The 17,505-nt window shown below is 48.3% G+C and overlaps 1 protein-coding gene across 1 annotated transcript; it reads left to right on the forward strand.

Annotated features, from left to right (window-relative positions):
• The first annotated feature begins 8,247 nt into the window (after positions 1–8,247).
• LOC117872095 (olfactory receptor 51G2-like) lies at positions 8,248–9,183 on the forward strand. Its single transcript, XM_034760176.1, has one exon. The coding sequence runs from the start codon at positions 8,248–8,250 to the stop codon at positions 9,181–9,183; it is 936 nt and encodes a 311-aa protein (XP_034616067.1).
• Positions 9,184–17,505: the final 8,322 nt, after the last annotated feature.

The raw sequence follows: 17,505 nt of genomic DNA on the forward strand, positions 1-17,505 counted from the left end.
CCGAGTCACCCCAACAGCCCAGCTGAGGCCTCTGCCGCTGCACAGAACATCTGCCAATGGAAACAGCTTGCAGCCTTTACACATCACTTTGCATTTTAACGATAGTGAAACCTGCCAACGTACCCAATTCCTGCTAGAAGGGGAGCCGCTGACACCAGAGGTCTTCACCCTAAAGGACGAAGAGTCATTGCAGAGGTTGCACAGGGAAAATCTGTTCAGATCGGGAGGCAGCTGTCTTTATAAAGCATGCCTTCACATTCCCTTGGGGGCCACTTGGCCATCAGGGAACCTCAGCTGCTTGGCTCAGTGTGCACCAACTTTAACCACTGTCGCTACTAATGGCAAACAGCAGGAAGCCAAATCACAGGGGATGCCTGGTGATCCTACCTAACTGACGGCAGTGCCAGACCTGCTGCAGGCTCTATTCCTGGAATCCAGGCTTGTCATCACTGTTCCTATAGTTCTAATTAGCTACCTCGGGGGGGAGGGGGGAACCAAATGGTAATGATGATTTTGTCACACTTTGATCTTGCTGATATAAAATAAAATAGAATCATAATAATAATATAGGACCACATTTCTCCCCGGCAACCCCCTTTCCTGCATTACAAACCCATGAGTTTGGCCAGCGAAGGGAGAGTCCACAAAGCTCCCTACATGGAAATTTCCCACCGATTGTTCCAGGACGGGAGGTCCATTCCCTTCTCCCTGAGGAATGAAAATGGGGACACAGGATCCAGGGATCCCCAAAGTTATATACAGATCTCAGTGATCCATTGGGAGGTAGGCCCACCCACGCACAATCTCTGGGCCTCCCCAACTGCTGAGGGGCACAATACCCCAGCCCTAGACTGGTTGGGAGGTTTCAACCTTTCTATGCCCAGAGTGCAGCCATAGACTCCGTCAGTGCAACCTTGTATTATTTTACGAGGGAGATGCAGATGAAAAGCCTCCAATTTCTTTTGGGGATCCAGGCAGCTGCAGCTGGAGAGTATCATATGGCAGAAGCTGGATATGAGTTGACAGTGTGCCCTTGTTGCCAAGAAGGCTAACGACATTTTGGGCTTTATAAGTAGGAGCATTGCCAGCAGATCAAGGGATGTAATCATTCCTCTCTATTGACATTGGTGAGGCCTCATCTGGAGTACTTTGTCCAGTTTTGGGCCCCACACTACAAGAAGGATGTGGAAAAATTGGAAAGAGTCCAGTGGAGGGCAACAAAAATGATTAGGGGGCTGGAGCACATGACTTATGAGTAGTGCTGAGGGAACTGGGATTGTTTAGTCTGCAGAAGAGAAGAATGAGGGGGGATTTGATAGCTACTTTCAACCAGGGCCGCCTCGGGGGGGCAAATGGGGCAATTTGCCCAAGGCCCCGGGCCCTGCAGGGGCCACCGGCCCCGCCTCCGCCTTCCCCCATCCCCGGCGCCTCAGCGCGTCACGTCAGGAGCGTCCCTTGAGAGCGCTGCGGGCCTGAGCTCCTCCCACTGAGTCAGAGCCGTGTGGTAAGGGGGCGGGGCTGCAAGCTCCGGTCCTGCCGAACCACACCGCTGCAGTGCTGTCCAGGGGCCAGGGCAGCTCCTGGATGCGGCGCTCTGAGGCTCCGAGAGAGGGGAGAGGTGACGGTAACCCAGGAGTGGCCCTGGCCAGCGCTGCTGGGGGGGCGGTCAGTTGGATTGTGGGCATTCCGGGGGTCTGTCAGGACTCAGCGGGGGGCGGGAGTGGATATGGATCAGGGCAGTCCGAGGACAGGGAGCAGGGTGGGTTGGAGGGGGTCCCGGGGGAGGTGGTTGGGGGGGCGGTGAGGGGACAAGGAGCAGAATGGGTCGGGGATTCTGAGGCGGGCAGTCGGGGGGCAGGAAGTGGGTGGGGGTCGGATAGGGGGCAGGGCCAGGCTGTTTGGGGAGGCACAGCCTTCCCTACCCTAAAGCTCATTCAGCAGTTTGAGGCTTGCAGACAGGAGCGCTGCTAAGTTTTTTGCCGCCCTAAGCAGCAAATGGTCCCGCCCCCTAAATGCTGCCCCCAACAGAGGCGGCGGAAGATCCCGCCCCTGAAATATTGCTGATGACCGGGGCGGCCGAAGATCTGGCCGCTGCGGTCGCCGCCCCCCAAATATTAGTGCCGTAGGCGACCGCCTACGTCGCCTAATGGGTTGCGCCGGCCCTGCTTGCACACAGCTATTTAACCCAATGAGCCAAGCTGTTATCTTTTCCCTTAGGGCTACCATCCCTTTCACTTATCAAATGCCAAATTATAGTCTACATTGAATTTCAGTGCCAAGGGAGATTCATGTCAGGGGAGGGTAGCTTCATTTAAAAGTAGCCACTTTACATTAACAGTGATAGCGCCAAGAGAGCCATGGGGGAGGGATCACATGAGAAGAGCAATATCATACACCACCTACCTCCTTCCCAACCCTACCAAGGTAGACCCCCCTTCCCCTGCATTCCCTGAGACTCCAGAGGGGTTAATTCAGTGGTTCTCAAACTTTTGTACTGGTGACCCCTTTCACATAGCAAACCTCCGAGTGTGACACCCCCCCTTCTAAATTAAAAACTGTTTTTTATATTTTTAACACTATTATAAATGTTGGAGGCAAAGTGGGGTTTGAGGTGGAGGCTGGCAGCTCGTGACCCCCAGTAATAACCTCGTGACCCCCTCAGGGGTCCCGACCCCCAGTTTGAGACCCCCTGGGTTAATTTAATTTTAGCACCCTGTATCCATTCACATGCATGTGCTATTTTGAGATTTCAGTTTTCACAACATAGGCTCATCCCAGATTCTGGAACAAGCTCAAATACTCAGTTCATGGAGTATGTACATAGTCTATACTAAAGACAAACCCACAGTAACCGTCTCCAGTTTGTGAGGGACCCCATGGAGCCAGTCTCTAGGAAACAGATAAATTCATGGAGGTTATGTCCATTAATGGCTATTAGCCAGGATGGGTAAGGAATGGTGTCCCTAGCCTCTGTCTGTCAGAGTGTGGAGATGGATGGCAGGAGAGAGATCACTTGATCAAGTGAGGTTTTTACTCACGAAAGCTTATGCCCAAATAAATTTGTTAGTCTTTAAGGTGCCACCAGACTCCTTGTTGTTTTTGTAGATACAGACTAACACGGCTACCCTTGATACTTGATACCTGTTAGGTTCACTCCCTCTGGGGCACCTGACATTCGCTACTGTCGGAAGACAGGATCCTGGGCTGGATGGATCTTTGGTCTGACCCAGTACGGCCATTCTTATGTTCTTATGTTCTAACCTAAATGAACCCAAAGTTATGGAGACAGATATGAGTCAAGGAAGCCAGCAGAGTCTCAGAAACCTGGAAAAACCTCTGACTGGATGGGCTCAGGCGTTTGGTCACAAGCTGAGGTGGTTCAAAAGTTTTGGATTTTTTTTAAGTAGAATTTTTTTATTGTTTCTTTAAACAATCAAACACAGCAAACAGCAAACATTTGGCCACACACTTATGAAACCCCAAACCATGTTCAGGTTTTGGCAGACTAATTTCAGCTTTTCAATTAAAAAAAACACAACAAATTTTGAAAGAAAGCAGACATTGTCCGTGATTTTTTCTGCTTTTTGAAAACCCCTACTTTTTGATCAAAAAAAAGTTTTGACGGAAAATATTTGTCCAACCCTTTTAATGAGCTCTGGTGCCTTTTAGCATTAGCTGATGCTGAGAACTAGTGATACCTTGTTGAGGTGACTTGAAAAGAAGTTTTCTCAAAACTGGGTTTGTGCCGAGATGCGGAAGGTTTTTAAATGTTTATTTTCCCCAGGGCCGCCCGGGGGAGGGGGGACAAGTGGGGCAATTTGCCCCAGGACCCGCAGGGGCCCCCACAAGAATATAGTATTGCAACTTTTTTTATGTAAGGGGCCCCCAAAATTGCTTTGCCCCAGGCCCCTTGAATCCTCTGGACAGCGCTGCTTTCAACTACCTGAAAGGGGGTTCCAAAGAGGATGGATCTAGACCTGTTCTCAGTGGTGGCAGATGACAGAACAAGGAGTAATGGTCTCAAGTTGCAGTGGGGAGGTTTAGGTTGGATATTAGAAAAAACTTTTCCACTAGGAGGGTGGTGAAGCACTGGAATGGGTTACTTAGGGAGGTGGTGGAATCTCCTTCCTTAGAGGTTTTTAAGGTTGGGATGATTTAGTTGGGGATTGGTCCTGCTTTGAGCAGGGGGTTGGACTAGATGACCTCCTGAGGTCCCTTCCAACCCTGCTAGTCTATGATTCTATGATAATGGCAGCTGAGCTTTCAGAAAAAAAATGATCCATTTTCTATGAAAATTCACCCCAAAAAATGGATGAAAAGGAAACATTTCAGTTTGTGGGGGGAAAAAACCTGTTTTCAAGCCAAGCTCTAGCTCAAACCATGAGCCTCTGTCCCTTCTGCTACAGGACCACACCCCTAGGTGGCAGTGCTACCCCCCAATCAGCCTCCCACACTGAGCAGCCCCTTAAGATGGCAATATTTCCCGAAGAGAAAATGGGAAACTCTCAATGACCACAGACTCAGATAAGGTACGAAGGCACCCGGCCAGGTTTATTGCCAAATGAAACACGGTCTCTAGCTCCCCGGACCAGATGTCTACTGTTCTGCTAGTACATATGTGCCCCCTGACAATGGACTCAGCTCAGTCAGTGGCGGGACTTTCCACTGCCCCCTAGGCTGGACAAAGACAGCCCCTCTGAGATACATCTTTATACACAGATACAAACGAGTTACACATCACTCCTGACATATCGAGGTGCGACCGTTCTGCATATCAAGGTGCCACCCATTACATTGTGCATGTTGGTTCTATCAAAACATTCCTATCCATCATGTCATCCTGACCCTGTCTTTAGGATGGGTCAGCATATTCCTGTTCTCTATGGGGAGAGTGCTGGTATCAGGGTGTTCTTGTACCACCATGGAGTGTATTTACAGACTTGTGCCTAATACCTCTTAGGTATGTGGGTTTCTGCAACATCAGCCCTGTTCTTCCCAGATTCTGTGAGCCGGGCCTGCCTCTTGCTCACAGCTTAATATTGCTTTATGTTAGCAAAGTTGTGGCTACTTTGGTTCAGGCCTCAGGCCTCACACCAAGCCTCTGATGCATGGGCTTAAGTTTCAGGGCTTCATCTTACTACAGATGGGCCGAGCTACCAGTGGGTCAATGAGATCTGTGCATAACCTTGGGGATCCCTGGATCTTGGCTGCCCCTTTTCATTCCTCAGGAAGAAGGGAAGGGACCTCTCCTCCTGGAATGATCCGAGGGAAATTTCCATGTACGGAGCCTTGTGGAATCTCCCTTCCCTGGCCTGCACCCTGAGTTTGTAATACAGGACAGGGGGCTAGTGAGGAGAAATCTGGTCCTATATTAATAATATTTTTATGATTAATTTACTTATTTATTAATTTTATTTCAGCAAGATCACAGCTGTGACATTGTTACCACTTGGCCGCCCCGAGGTAGCCCTGTGACTAATCAGAACAATACAAACAGTGACAACAAGCCCAGATTCCAGGAATAGAGCCTGCAGCAGGGCTGGTGCTGCAGTCCATTGGGGTAGCATCACCCCACGTCCCCTGTGATTTGGCCTATTGTAGTTTGCCATTGGCCATGACAAGGTTAAAGCTGGTGCACACGAAGCCAAGCAGCTGAGGTTCCCTGATGGCCAAGTGGCCCCCAAGGGAATGCGCAGACATGCTTCATAAAGACAGTTGGCTCCCTGTCTGAACAGATACTGCCTGTGCAACCTCTCTGACGACTCCTTGTCCTTTACGGTGAAGACCTCTGGTGTCAGCGGCTCCCCGTCTAGCAGGAATTGGGTACGTTGGCAGGTTTTGCTATCTTTCACATTTGCAGATATTGTCTGAAGCAACAGAGGACTCAGTGACGGGCTGGAGGACAGGCAGCGCTAGGTCGTTTGGGAACTCCTCCCCTACTTCTGCCCATGCTGCACAGTGAATAATTTCAGCTACACAGAAATCTGACATTCAAAGCGATCTCGGAGTGTTAAAACCCCACTGCCCTATGTCAGGATTTCTCAAGGTCTCCCATTTCTATAGATGCAGTGTGCTCTGGGCCCTATAATGCTCCAGGCTGAGCAAGAGGACACCCCAGGGAATAGCGGTTACTAGTTCCCCAATCGCGACAGGTTTATTTTCTCCTGGAAATTTAATCAGCAAATGCATTTTCATCAATTTTATTCTCTGGCTTGATTGCGAAGGCAGGAATTCAGGGTCGTGCACTCAACAACTTTGTAATACCTGTGCAAGACTTTCCAAAAAGTCCTGGAGAACAGAACCGCTGGTCTGTGTTTCAGCAAAGAGTAGGTAGCCGAGGTGCAGGAAAGGGGAGCATAATAGTGGTTTCAGTGTAATTTACACGCATTACCTGTTACATGAGCATGGCTGAAGTTGCACATTCAACTGGATATTAGTGCAAATGTAGTGTTTGTGACGCCAACTGCTCCCTGCCCAGCTGAAATAACCCTCTGAGTTACCTATCACACTTCTAATTTGCCTAATACAGGATGCAGATTCTGTGAGGATGAAGAGAAGTCTGTAGGATGATCAAACTCTCTGGATTCAGTCAACATTGGCTAGGAAAAGCACTTCAGCTTCTCTTGGAGGGATTCTTGGGGATCAGAGTGTATCATTGGGAGCATTTGGCAAGGGAAAGGTAATAGAGTCCTGTTCTAATGGAATTTACACATGTAAATCTGGAGTGATGCCATTACAGTCAATTCAGAACATGGCACTAAAAAATTATCTCATGTGCTCCAAAGAGGTAGTGGCATAATTTGGACTCTCCAGATTGGATAAAGTAAATAAAATATATATAATGAGGCAATGAAACACGTAAATAGCTTCAATGCAGGATAGATAAATACTATGACCGTTTTCACCATGCACTTGCCATGTGTTTACACACATGTTATGATACAATGGGCCACACTCAGAAATGGAGGGTCAAAAAGGGTGTCTGAGGGAAAGTCACAATTGCAAAAGCACACAGTGCTCCAATAGGCTGAGGAACTCTGAGCCACAAGATATCAATGGGGCCAGTTGCTTAGAAGAATTCAAAGAGGCACAGGGTGTTTATATGGCTTTCCAGAAAATCCAATTGAAGTAATGAGGATTTATTGAAAAACTCTTGGAAGGACTCTAAACCTTCCTGATTTACATCACAAAATATGTCTAACTGGTGGGTGTCAGGGGAAAAATTTCCTGGGAACAGGTTATCTCATAGCTGCCTATTGCAAGACTAGATGGTGCTGGTCCTGCCATGAGTGCAGGGGACCAGACTTGATGACCTCTCGAGGTTCCTTCCAGTTCTATGATTCCTCCACCTTCCTCTGAAGCTTGTGGAACTGGCTACAGGCTACTGGGCTAGAAGGACTACAGGTCTTATCCTGTCTGGCAGTGCCTATCTTCCTATTAAAAAAGAACAGGAGTACTTGTGGCACCTTAAAGACTAACAAATTTATTAGAGCATAAGCTTTCGTGAGCTACTGCCCACTTCTTCGGATGCATATAGAGTGGAACATATATTGAGGAGATATATATACACACATACAGGGAGCATGAACAGGTGGGAGTTGTCTTACCAACTCTGAGAGGCCAATTAAGTAAGAGGGGGAAAAAAAGAGAAAAAAACTTTTGAAGTGATAATCAAGCTAGCCCAGAACAGACAGTTTGATAAGAAGTGTGAGAATACTTACAAGGGGAGATAGATTCAATGTTTGTAATGGCTCAGCCATTCCCAGTCCTTATTCAATCCTGAGTTGATTGTATCTAGTTGGCATATCAATTCCAGCTCAGCAGTCTCTCGTTGGAGTCTATTTTTGAAGTTTTTCTGTTGTAAGATAGCCACCCGCAGGTCTGACATTGAATGGCCAGACAGATTAAAGTGTTCTCCCACTGGATTTGAGTATTATGATTCCTTGATTATCACTTCAAAAGTTTTTTTCTCTTACTTAATTCAATAAATTTGTTAGTCTCTAAGGTGCTACAAGTACTCCTGTTCTTTTTGTGGATACAGACTAACACGGCTGCTACTCTGAAACCTATCTTCCTATTGGTCCTATAAATCCAAAACTATGTTTTTGCTGATCTTCCTTGAACTCCGGGGAGTCTCTAGAATTGCACTCAGAGCAGAATGATGTCTCAATAAATATCAACTAGTCTCCTGTTCTTTTTCCTTTCAGGAAGGAAAGTTCAAAACTCATCGGACCTTCTCAGTCCATTATGTCAGCTGTCAATGAAACCAAATTCAACCCTGACGTTTTCCTTCTCACCGGGATACCTGGGAAGGAAGACGTCCATCTCTGGATCTCTATCCCCTTCTGCTTAGTGTATGTTATTTCAATAGTAGGAAATTCAGTCATTCTATTCATTATAAAAACAGATCCAAGCCTCCATGAGCCCATGTACATTTTCCTTTCCATGTTGGCCATCACAGACCTTGGCATATCAATATCCACCATACCGACAATACTGGGCATATACTTGTTTAATTCTAGGGAGATCAGCCTCAATGCTTGTTTTACCCAACTGTTCTTTATCCACTTTCTCGCAAAAATTGAATCCTCCATGCTCTTGATGATGGCCTTTGACCGCTTCATTGCGATCTGTAACCCACTGAGATATGCTTCCATCTTAACCCTGCCGAGAATAGCCAAGATGGGGTTGGTGTTTGTGCTAAGAGGGGTGGCTGTAGCATTACCATTCCCCTTCCTCCTGAAACGCTTCCAATACTGTCGAGCCAATGTCCTCTCCCATTCCTACTGCCTGCACCAGGACATCATGAAGTTGGCATGTGCGGACATCACAGTCAATAACATCTATGGCTTGTTTATTACACTCATAACAGTGTGGTTGGACTCACTGCTCATCTTCCTCTCTTATGTGATGATCCTCAAAGCAGTGCTGAGCATCACATCCCACACAGAGTGCCTCAGGGCTCTGAACACCTGCGTCTCCCACCTCTGCGCCGTCCTGGTCTTCTACATGCCAGAGTTCAGCCTGACTGTCATACACAGATTCTGGAAGGGCTCTTCTCCCTTGCTTCAAATTCTCCTGGGCTACATCTACTTGCTGGGCCCTCCCTTGATGAACCCAATTGTGTACAGCGTGAAAAGCAAACATCTTCGTGCGAGGATAATCAAGGTGTTTGTTAAATGAATAGTCAGTTCATCATCCAGCTACAAGGTTGGTGATACAGGAGTTAAGAAAAACAGGCCGTGGCCACCTATTCCATCCTGGACCCTTATGTCTACGACGACAAGAGCTACTGATTTCCACTCTTTAGAGAGAAGTTCAGATGGGGTATAAGACCTGGAGCAATGGAAGTGGGGCTGTTCCCACGCACTGTTAAGGGAGGACAGGGCACTGGGGGAAGGAGACCAGGGGAGGCAGCAGCATATACAAAGTGACTGTGTTCGTGGAGAGCCCAGGGACCGGTGGAATGTTGGCCCATAAAGAGTAGTATCAGTGGCTGCTCCGACCTCAGAATTCCTGTTGATACAGTCAATAAAGAGAAGGGATGTGAATGTTGTTTCTCATTACACCTGGCCTGTCACACAGTCCCATCTCTATTTAAACATCCACAGGTCATGAAAAAAGCTGCAGAGCTGTTCTGTGGTCACAGTTCTGGCCCTTAATGATCACTCTGGGAGCTGCATAATCCATTGGGCTGCCTGAGCTGTGGACAGGGGCTATTCAAGGGACACAGTCACCCACCCTTCCCCTACGCCCTCAGTCAGGTGCTTGTGACTGAGTCGTGTCAGAGACCTGATTAACACAGGATCCACAGGAGAAGCCATTCAGGTAATATCCCCCACCCCTTATTGATGGCTCAGCACACAGAAGCATATTCCCTCCTACTCCTACCCTCTGTTTGTGCTCTCCCAGTAATACAAAGGGGTAGAAACAGGCCTCACCTCCCCAACAGAGTCATGGTCATCTCCTGTCCCAGCCCAGCCCAGCCCATTCAGAGTAGGGTGACCACCTTTTCAAAAGCCAAAAGCAGGACACATGCAGGAGCCCTGCCCCCTACATGGCCTCACCCCGGCCCTCTTCTTCCTCCCGAACTCCCACCCCCTGCTCCTCCTCTTTCTCCAAGCCTCACCCACTGACTAGGCTGGATGTCACAGACAGGCCACGGTAAGAGGCGCCCAGGGAGCAAGTGCTGCTCTGGGGAACCCCAGATCCTCCACCTGCCCCAGTCAGGGGGTGTGGCCTCATAGCAAGGGCGGGCTAAGGATCTCCTCAGCCCCCTAACTGTGAAAAAGATGGCGCTGCCCATGAGCCCTGGGCAGGCGTGGATCGGCACGGCAGGTAATTTAGGACAAATGCTGTTCTGAAGTCATTCAGCCCAGAGCAGGACTCGAACTCTGCATTTCGGGACTCTCCTGCCCGATTGGGGCTGGGTGGTCCACCCTAATTCAGTGGCCACTAGAGGTGGTGTGTTAGGAACTGTCCCCTTTAGGGTTAGGAGAGATAAGGGGGGGTCAGTCAACCCCTGATCCAGAGTGGGGCCCTTTACAGTTCCTCTGACTTTTGAAGTTGACAGAGGCCTAGAAGAGGCAGCTAGTGGGAGAGAAGAAGATGGTCGCAGGGAATAGTTACTGCTTTGGGAAATCCCTCACTCCATGCCAAACAGGAGGCGTCTTAAGTGGGACACAGGCTGAATCCTCTCTCGCAACATGGGCAACACCAGCAGGGGACGGGCAGCTACCCTCGCTCAGCCCACGAGAAAGGGACTGAGATATCCTGGGTACCAGCTGGGGAGAAGCCAGTAAGGCTGCAGCAATGCAGACTCCAGCAAGCAGGGTGGGGGGACTTCTGAGTAAAGGAGGAGGATGGGGCTGGAGGGTAGGAGAGCCTGTGTTTTGGAAAAGACTGAATTAATGCTACCCCTCAAAGGAAGCTCCTTTTTAAAGTATCCCAGACTGAGAGTAAGTCATCGCAAGGACCTTAGAAGGAAGGGCAGGACACCTGCAGGGCTACCTCAGACCCAAAGGGGGCAGTCTGGAGTGGCTCCCGTTCACAAGGCCTTGGCCAGGGTGTGCTGTGCTCTTTCAAGGCATTATCACCAGACGTAGATCATCCCAGTCCCCAGGCTGCTCTAAACTCTGCTGAGGCAGGGAGAGAACAGGCCAGTGAATAAAACCACTGTAATTGGCTCCTTGTCATCCCCGCTCTCTGTAGCACGGGGGGAGCTCTGCTGGCAGAGCAGAGAATCCAGCCGGGCCTGTCAGCGTTCAGATGGCTGGAAGTCTGGTCCGGTGATCTAGGCAGGACTGCTGGGTTTGAGTCCCTTGCTGTGTGTGACCATGGATAAGCCACTGGCTGTCTCTGAGCCTCTGCACAGGTGGATAATAGCCCTGCCCTGCCTCACAGTGGTGGCGGGAGGATAAAGATAGTCAAGGTGCTTGTATACTCTGAGGCTCTAAGATCAGGGCTATGTCAGGGTTCACCAGAGCAACACCTCTGACATTTGTCTATCAAATGCCTCTTGCCACAGCCTCCCATGACAGCTGGCTTGTGGGAAGCCCTGTGACTCCAGCACCGAGGTGTGTGTGGCAGATGTGGGGTGCTCAGGAGTGACAGTGAGGGGTAGGGAGTGGATTTCTGAGGGGAGTGTTGCAGCGTCACAGGGATGCCGAGCATTTCAGCACAGTCACCATAGCCAGAGTGCCGAGCCCCCTGCTCCCAGAGCAACCCAGAGCTTCCACAGACCCACGGCTGAACCAATGATCCCTCCACCCCCAATGTTGGAAGAGCCCCAGGCTGGCTGGAGCGCCCCCAGCCATGCCGAGCCCACTCTCCTGAGACCCCAAGCCACCCCTTGGGAAAAGCCTGTCTCTTCCCAAAGAACCTGAGCTTTTTATATGCCCAATGCATGTTCCAGAGCAGCTGAGGAGGTGGTTGTGAAATTGCCCCCGATATTGATCTTAGTGCTATCCTTGTGATACGATTATGATATAGTTATTTGTGTCTTGTATAAAAAATGTCTTGGGAGTTTAGTATGGAAAAATTATTATTTGCAGAATATGATGATCTTATTTGTGTGCTTGTATCATTTTTGCATCTGAGGTTATGAATATTGACTATGTCTCTGTATTTCAAATGTAGTTACACGTGGGTGACACCCACTAGGCAAAATGCTTCCAGTCAGTACAGCTGGTTGTGAAGGGCCAATTCCGGGTACTGGGACATTAGGGGAAACAACAGGAGTTATACTCCATCTGGTCAGCCTTCCCAGAACGCTCGGGACAGCCTATGGATAATGGTTGCTATGATGCAGAAGGGCATGCAAAGGCCTGGGACCAGACCACAAGACAGTTAATTCCATTTTGGTACCTGTATTTTTCTACTATATAACATGGGGGGTGACACCATCACTTGGCCTCACTCCCCACACAAAAGAATTCCTGGAAACACCTGAGGAACAATTTCTGAACAGGGGGAAGTGTAGATCCCATGGTCAAAGGATTTCTAGCCTGCATTTGAAAATTTGGTGGACTGCTTGTATCATCACCCAGGGTGAAAAATTGTTATTTCATATCCAATCTATCTAGCGTGTTAGGCTTAGTTTGCTTTATTTGCTAGGTAATCTGCTTTGATTGGATCTCTATCAACTTTAATCACTTAAAATCCATCTTTTTGTAGTTAATAAAACTATCTTATGCTTTATTTTTACCAGTGTGCTTTGAGTAAAGTGTCTGGGGGAAATCTCAGCTCTGTGTACAAAGGCTGTTGTATATCCTTCCCACATCAAGGGCAAAGCAGCCTATATTAATGAGCTTGGGTTCCTATTCCAGTAAGGGAGCAAAGGTTGGGGAGCTGGGAATTGTCTATTGTCTGCAGCCTGCCCTTGAGTGGCTTAACTAAAGCACCCAGGTAGCTTAGTTGGGTGTGTGGCGCCACCTACTGTTGTGTTGGGTGAAAACAGGGATTGAAGAGGCTGTCTTTGTCACCAACTAAGCAATGTAAGATTGGCCAGCCCAACTGGAGGGTTAAGGGCACAGCGGTTCCCAGAACTCCCAGACTGCACCCAGGGGTAACAACCTGTCACTTGTGTTACTCAGGTTCCTGGTTCCATCAGTAATCTCCATGGAGTGCAGCGAGATTACTGAAGAAGCTGAATAGCCCATAACACCTCCTCAGCTACCCTGGAACCTGCATGGCACATAATAATAAAATGTTCCCTGTGCGAACCCTGCAACTGGCAGTGGGTGGCCACAGCAGCACCGGGGGGAGGGAGGGGAGGCTTCTCCTGTCCAGGCCTATATCCACCACCTCTGGTTCCCAACACTCTGTTTGCTTTTCTGACTGATGCTGCACACTGAGCTGATCTTTTCAGAGAACTATCCACGAGTCCAAGATCTCTTTCTTGAGTGGTAACAGATAATTTGACACCACCATTTTGTCTCTACAGTTTGGATTATGTTTTTCCAATGTGTGTTACTTTGCATTTGTCAACGCTGAATTTCATCTGCCATTTTGTTGTCCAGTCTCCGAGTGCTGTGAGATCCCTTTGTAACTCTTCACAGTCTGCTTTGGACTTAAATATATTGAATAATTTTATCTCATCTGAAAATGTTGCCACCTCACTGCATGCCCTTTTTTCCAGATCATTTCTGAATATTTGTGTGACGGTGCATCCCACAAGGCTTATGGAAATATGCTTATGAATGGATATCTGACATAACTAGAGCATCTGGGGGTCTCCTGTTTTCTCTTTGGGAATTATAGTCTCCCTAAGGGGCTACTCAGTGTGGGAGGCTGATGGAGGGCTACTTCCGCTTAGTGGCCTGGTCCTGTAGCATGAGGGACAGAGGCTCATGGTTTGAGGTGGAGCTGGGCTGGAAAATACACAACATTTTCACCCAAACTAAAATGTTTTCTTTGCATCCTTTTTTGGGTGAGTTTTCATAGAAAATGGATCATTTTTCTCTGAAAGTTCAGCTGCCATGATGCTGCCCAGCTGCAGCTGCCTGGATCCCCAAGAGAAAGTTGAGGCTTTTCATCTGCCTCTTCCTCATAACATAAATGAAGGTGGCACTGACGGAGTCTATGGCTGAACTCTGGGTATGGAAAGGTCGAAACCACCTGACCAGTCTATGGCTGGGGTATTGTGCCCATCTGCTACTCTAACCAGCCCTCCCATCTCTGTGCAGCCCTCTCCACCCTGAACAACGCCCCTTCAGCAGATCCTACGGGCAGTGGCTGCTGTGACAGGCCCTGGTAGTACATCTCTGACGAACCTGTGCTAGCCGGGAGCTGGAGAGGGTCCTAGAGCAGTTGTGGAGGCTCAGAGATTGGGGATGGGGGGGCCTAGCTACCAGTGGACCACGGAGATCTGTGTCCAACTTTGGGGATCCAGGGATCCTGGTCCCCCTTTTCATTCCTCAGGGAGAAGGGACGATACCTTCCCTACTGCAATGATCTGAGGAAAATTTTTGTGTAGGGAGCCTTGTGGAATCTCCTTCCCCTGGCCTGCACCCTGGGTTTGTAATGCAAGACAGGGGGCTGCCAGGGAGAAATCTGGTCCTATATTATTATCAATTTTTCCATTTTATTTTATTTTATTTTATTTTATTTCAGCAAGATCACAGCTGTGACAGCATCGATGTTACCACTGGGCTGCCCAGGCGGTAACCATGTGACTAATCGGAACCATACAAACAGTGATGACAAGCCCAGATTCCAGGAATGGAACCTGCAGCTGGGCTGGCGCTGCAGTCCGGTTGGGTAGGTTCACCACCCATCCCCTGTGATTTGGCCTTTGGCCATTGGCCATGGTGGGGGTTAAAGCTGGTGCACACTAATCCAAGCAGCTGAGGTTCCCTGATGGCCCAGTGGCCCCCAAGGGAATGTGCAAACACGCTTCATATAGACAGTTACTGCCCTATCTCAACAAATGCTGCCTGCTGCCCGTGCAACCTCTCTGATGAAACCTTGTCTTTTAGGGTGAAGATCTCTGGTGTCAGCAGCTCCCCTTCTAGCAGGAATTGGGTACGTTGGCAGGTCTCACTATCTTTAAAATGCAAAGTGATGTTTAAAGGCTGCAAGCTGTTTCCATTTGCACATGTTCTGTGCAGCAGCAGAGGCCTCAGAGGGGCTGTCGGGGTGACTCACTGACGGGGAAGGAGGTCAGGCAGCAGTAGGCAGCTTAAGAACCTATCCCCGACACCTTCCCATGCTCTACGGTGAGCTGTGCAAGCAACACAGAAATCTGACATTCAAAGCGAGCTCGAAGTGTTAAATCTCAATGCTCTGAGTCAGGATTTTGGGGAGGGGGGGAGCATTTCTAGAGGTGGCGTGTGCTCTGGGCCCGATCCTGTGAGGAGTTGAGTGAGAGAAGTCCCCCTAGAATATCAGTGATAGTTCCCAAATCACCTCCTGTTTATTTGCTCCCGGAAATTGAATCAGCAAATGCATTTTCAAAGCTTTTATTCTCTGGCTTGATTGTGAAGGCAGGAATTCAGAGCTGTGTTGCTCTGTGGTAACAAGTCCGATAGGATATATTTCCTGACTGGCTGAGGGCTCCAGCACTTCTAGCCTGTAGATACCCCTGAGAGTTATGGGGCTCCTGGCATCTCTGCCCCTTCTCTAGTCTCCGAGTGCCAGATGTCAGGCCTTGTAGTCTTCCCATTCATGGGGTGGAATCCCACGGTCCTCCCACCCTCAGGCTGGGCCCTGGGCTACAGCACACTGCGTGTAAACTGGGCTTGCCCAGCAGGTCCGAGTGGGTTCAGCACCTGTGGTTCTTCCCTTTGTGATCATGTGACTAGCAGTGAGACGAGTGACCAGCCAGCCGCCTTGACCCAAAATACTGTTTTGTCTGAACACAAGGAATAAAGTGTAACATGGGAGAATTAAAGGGTTTTCAAACAACAGTCTGTCCATGTCTCTTACCCCAAGCCCTCCCACTCTGACGGGGACACAAGCAGACTTCCCTACTCCTGTCGGTCCCTGTCAGTCTGAAGAGCTTCTCAGCAACAGTTGCCCACCTCTGAAGAGATTCCTAGCGCTGATAATACAAGCTGTGTAATGTGGCTGGAGCTCCAAAATAGGCTATTCCCAGCTAGTAGCTCTGGTGTTGTCTCTCAACTGCCATGAAGTACTTACTGAACGATGGCTTTTCCGGAGCTGTTGCTTCCCTTCCTGCTTGTTTTCTAACAGCCTGCTATTAAACTAAGAGAAGCCAAACTGGTTTAACCTAATACAGCCATAACATAAACACCCCAATAGTTAACCCAATATAGTTCTACAGCAAACATCCCAAGAACTGGGTTTAACATACACATTCCTTATGCCAGCTCAGCTCTGTCTGTCACAATACCAGAACCTGAGGAGAACCAGTCAGCTATTACCCCAGGCAGAGAGGATACTAGACTTTTGTTTGCTGACAAGTGATTGAATGAGGGCTGAAACGCTGGGATCTTTTCAGGTTCTGAAGAAATCCAGATGACAGAGGCTACAATTTAAGTCCAGCTCTAAAATGAGAAATTATCTCTGAAAGTAGACAAGAGGGGAAATAATGGGTTCACATGTGTGTACTAAAGTACAGATATGCCATTATCTAAATCATTGATCAAGATATTGAACAGAACCAGACCCAGAAATGATCCCTGTGGAATGGCTTTTGTTTTAGAAACTATGTCAGAAGTACTCCACGTACTGTTTGCAATGGATTTGTGCTATTAACTCTTTGTTCAGTGAACAGTTGTATGATACTGTCTACTGGGAAATGATCAGAAGTTCTTTCTAACACTTACATTCAGGGACGTGAACAAAATCCCCGTGCAATACCTGTGTGAGACTTTCCAAAAACTCCTGAGAGATCAGAACTGCTGGTCTGTGTTTAAGCAAACAGTAGAGCTGAGATCCAGGAAAGGGGAATGCAATAGTGGTTGTATGTAATTTTTGTCCATCACCTGTTACACGCACATGCCTGAAGTAACTTCACACACAAATGGATACTAGTGAAAACCTAGTGTTTGCAGTATTCACCCATGTGTGAGGATAACCCTTTCCCTGCCCAGCTGAAGTAACTATCTGTGTTAGTTTGTAACTTTGCAGATATCTACAGAGCCTTGCATGGGGAGAGGATGCAGGTCCTGTGACGATGAAGAGAAACTTGTTGGGTGATTGAACTCTCTGGATTCAGTCAAGATTCAGGTTCTCTTGAAGGGATTCTTGGGGTCAGAGTGTATCACTGGGAGCATTTTTTAAGGGAAAGTTAATATAGCCCTGTTCTGTTCGAATTTACACATGTATATCTGGAGTGACGCAGTTGAAGTCAATGTTATTGAATCCAGAACCTACGCCTAAGAATTTATCCCATGTAGTGCGAAAAGGCACTGGCATATCTGGGATCCTCCAGAGTGGAGAAAATAAAAAAAATACCTATAATGAGGCAATGAAACATATTTGTAAATAGCTTCAATGCAGGACATATAAATACAAGTACCATTTTTAACCATGCAATTG

This window comes from Trachemys scripta, chromosome 1 (genome assembly GCF_013100865.1).
Source record: "Trachemys scripta elegans isolate TJP31775 chromosome 1, CAS_Tse_1.0, whole genome shotgun sequence".
NCBI lineage: Eukaryota > Metazoa > Chordata > Testudines > Emydidae > Trachemys > Trachemys scripta.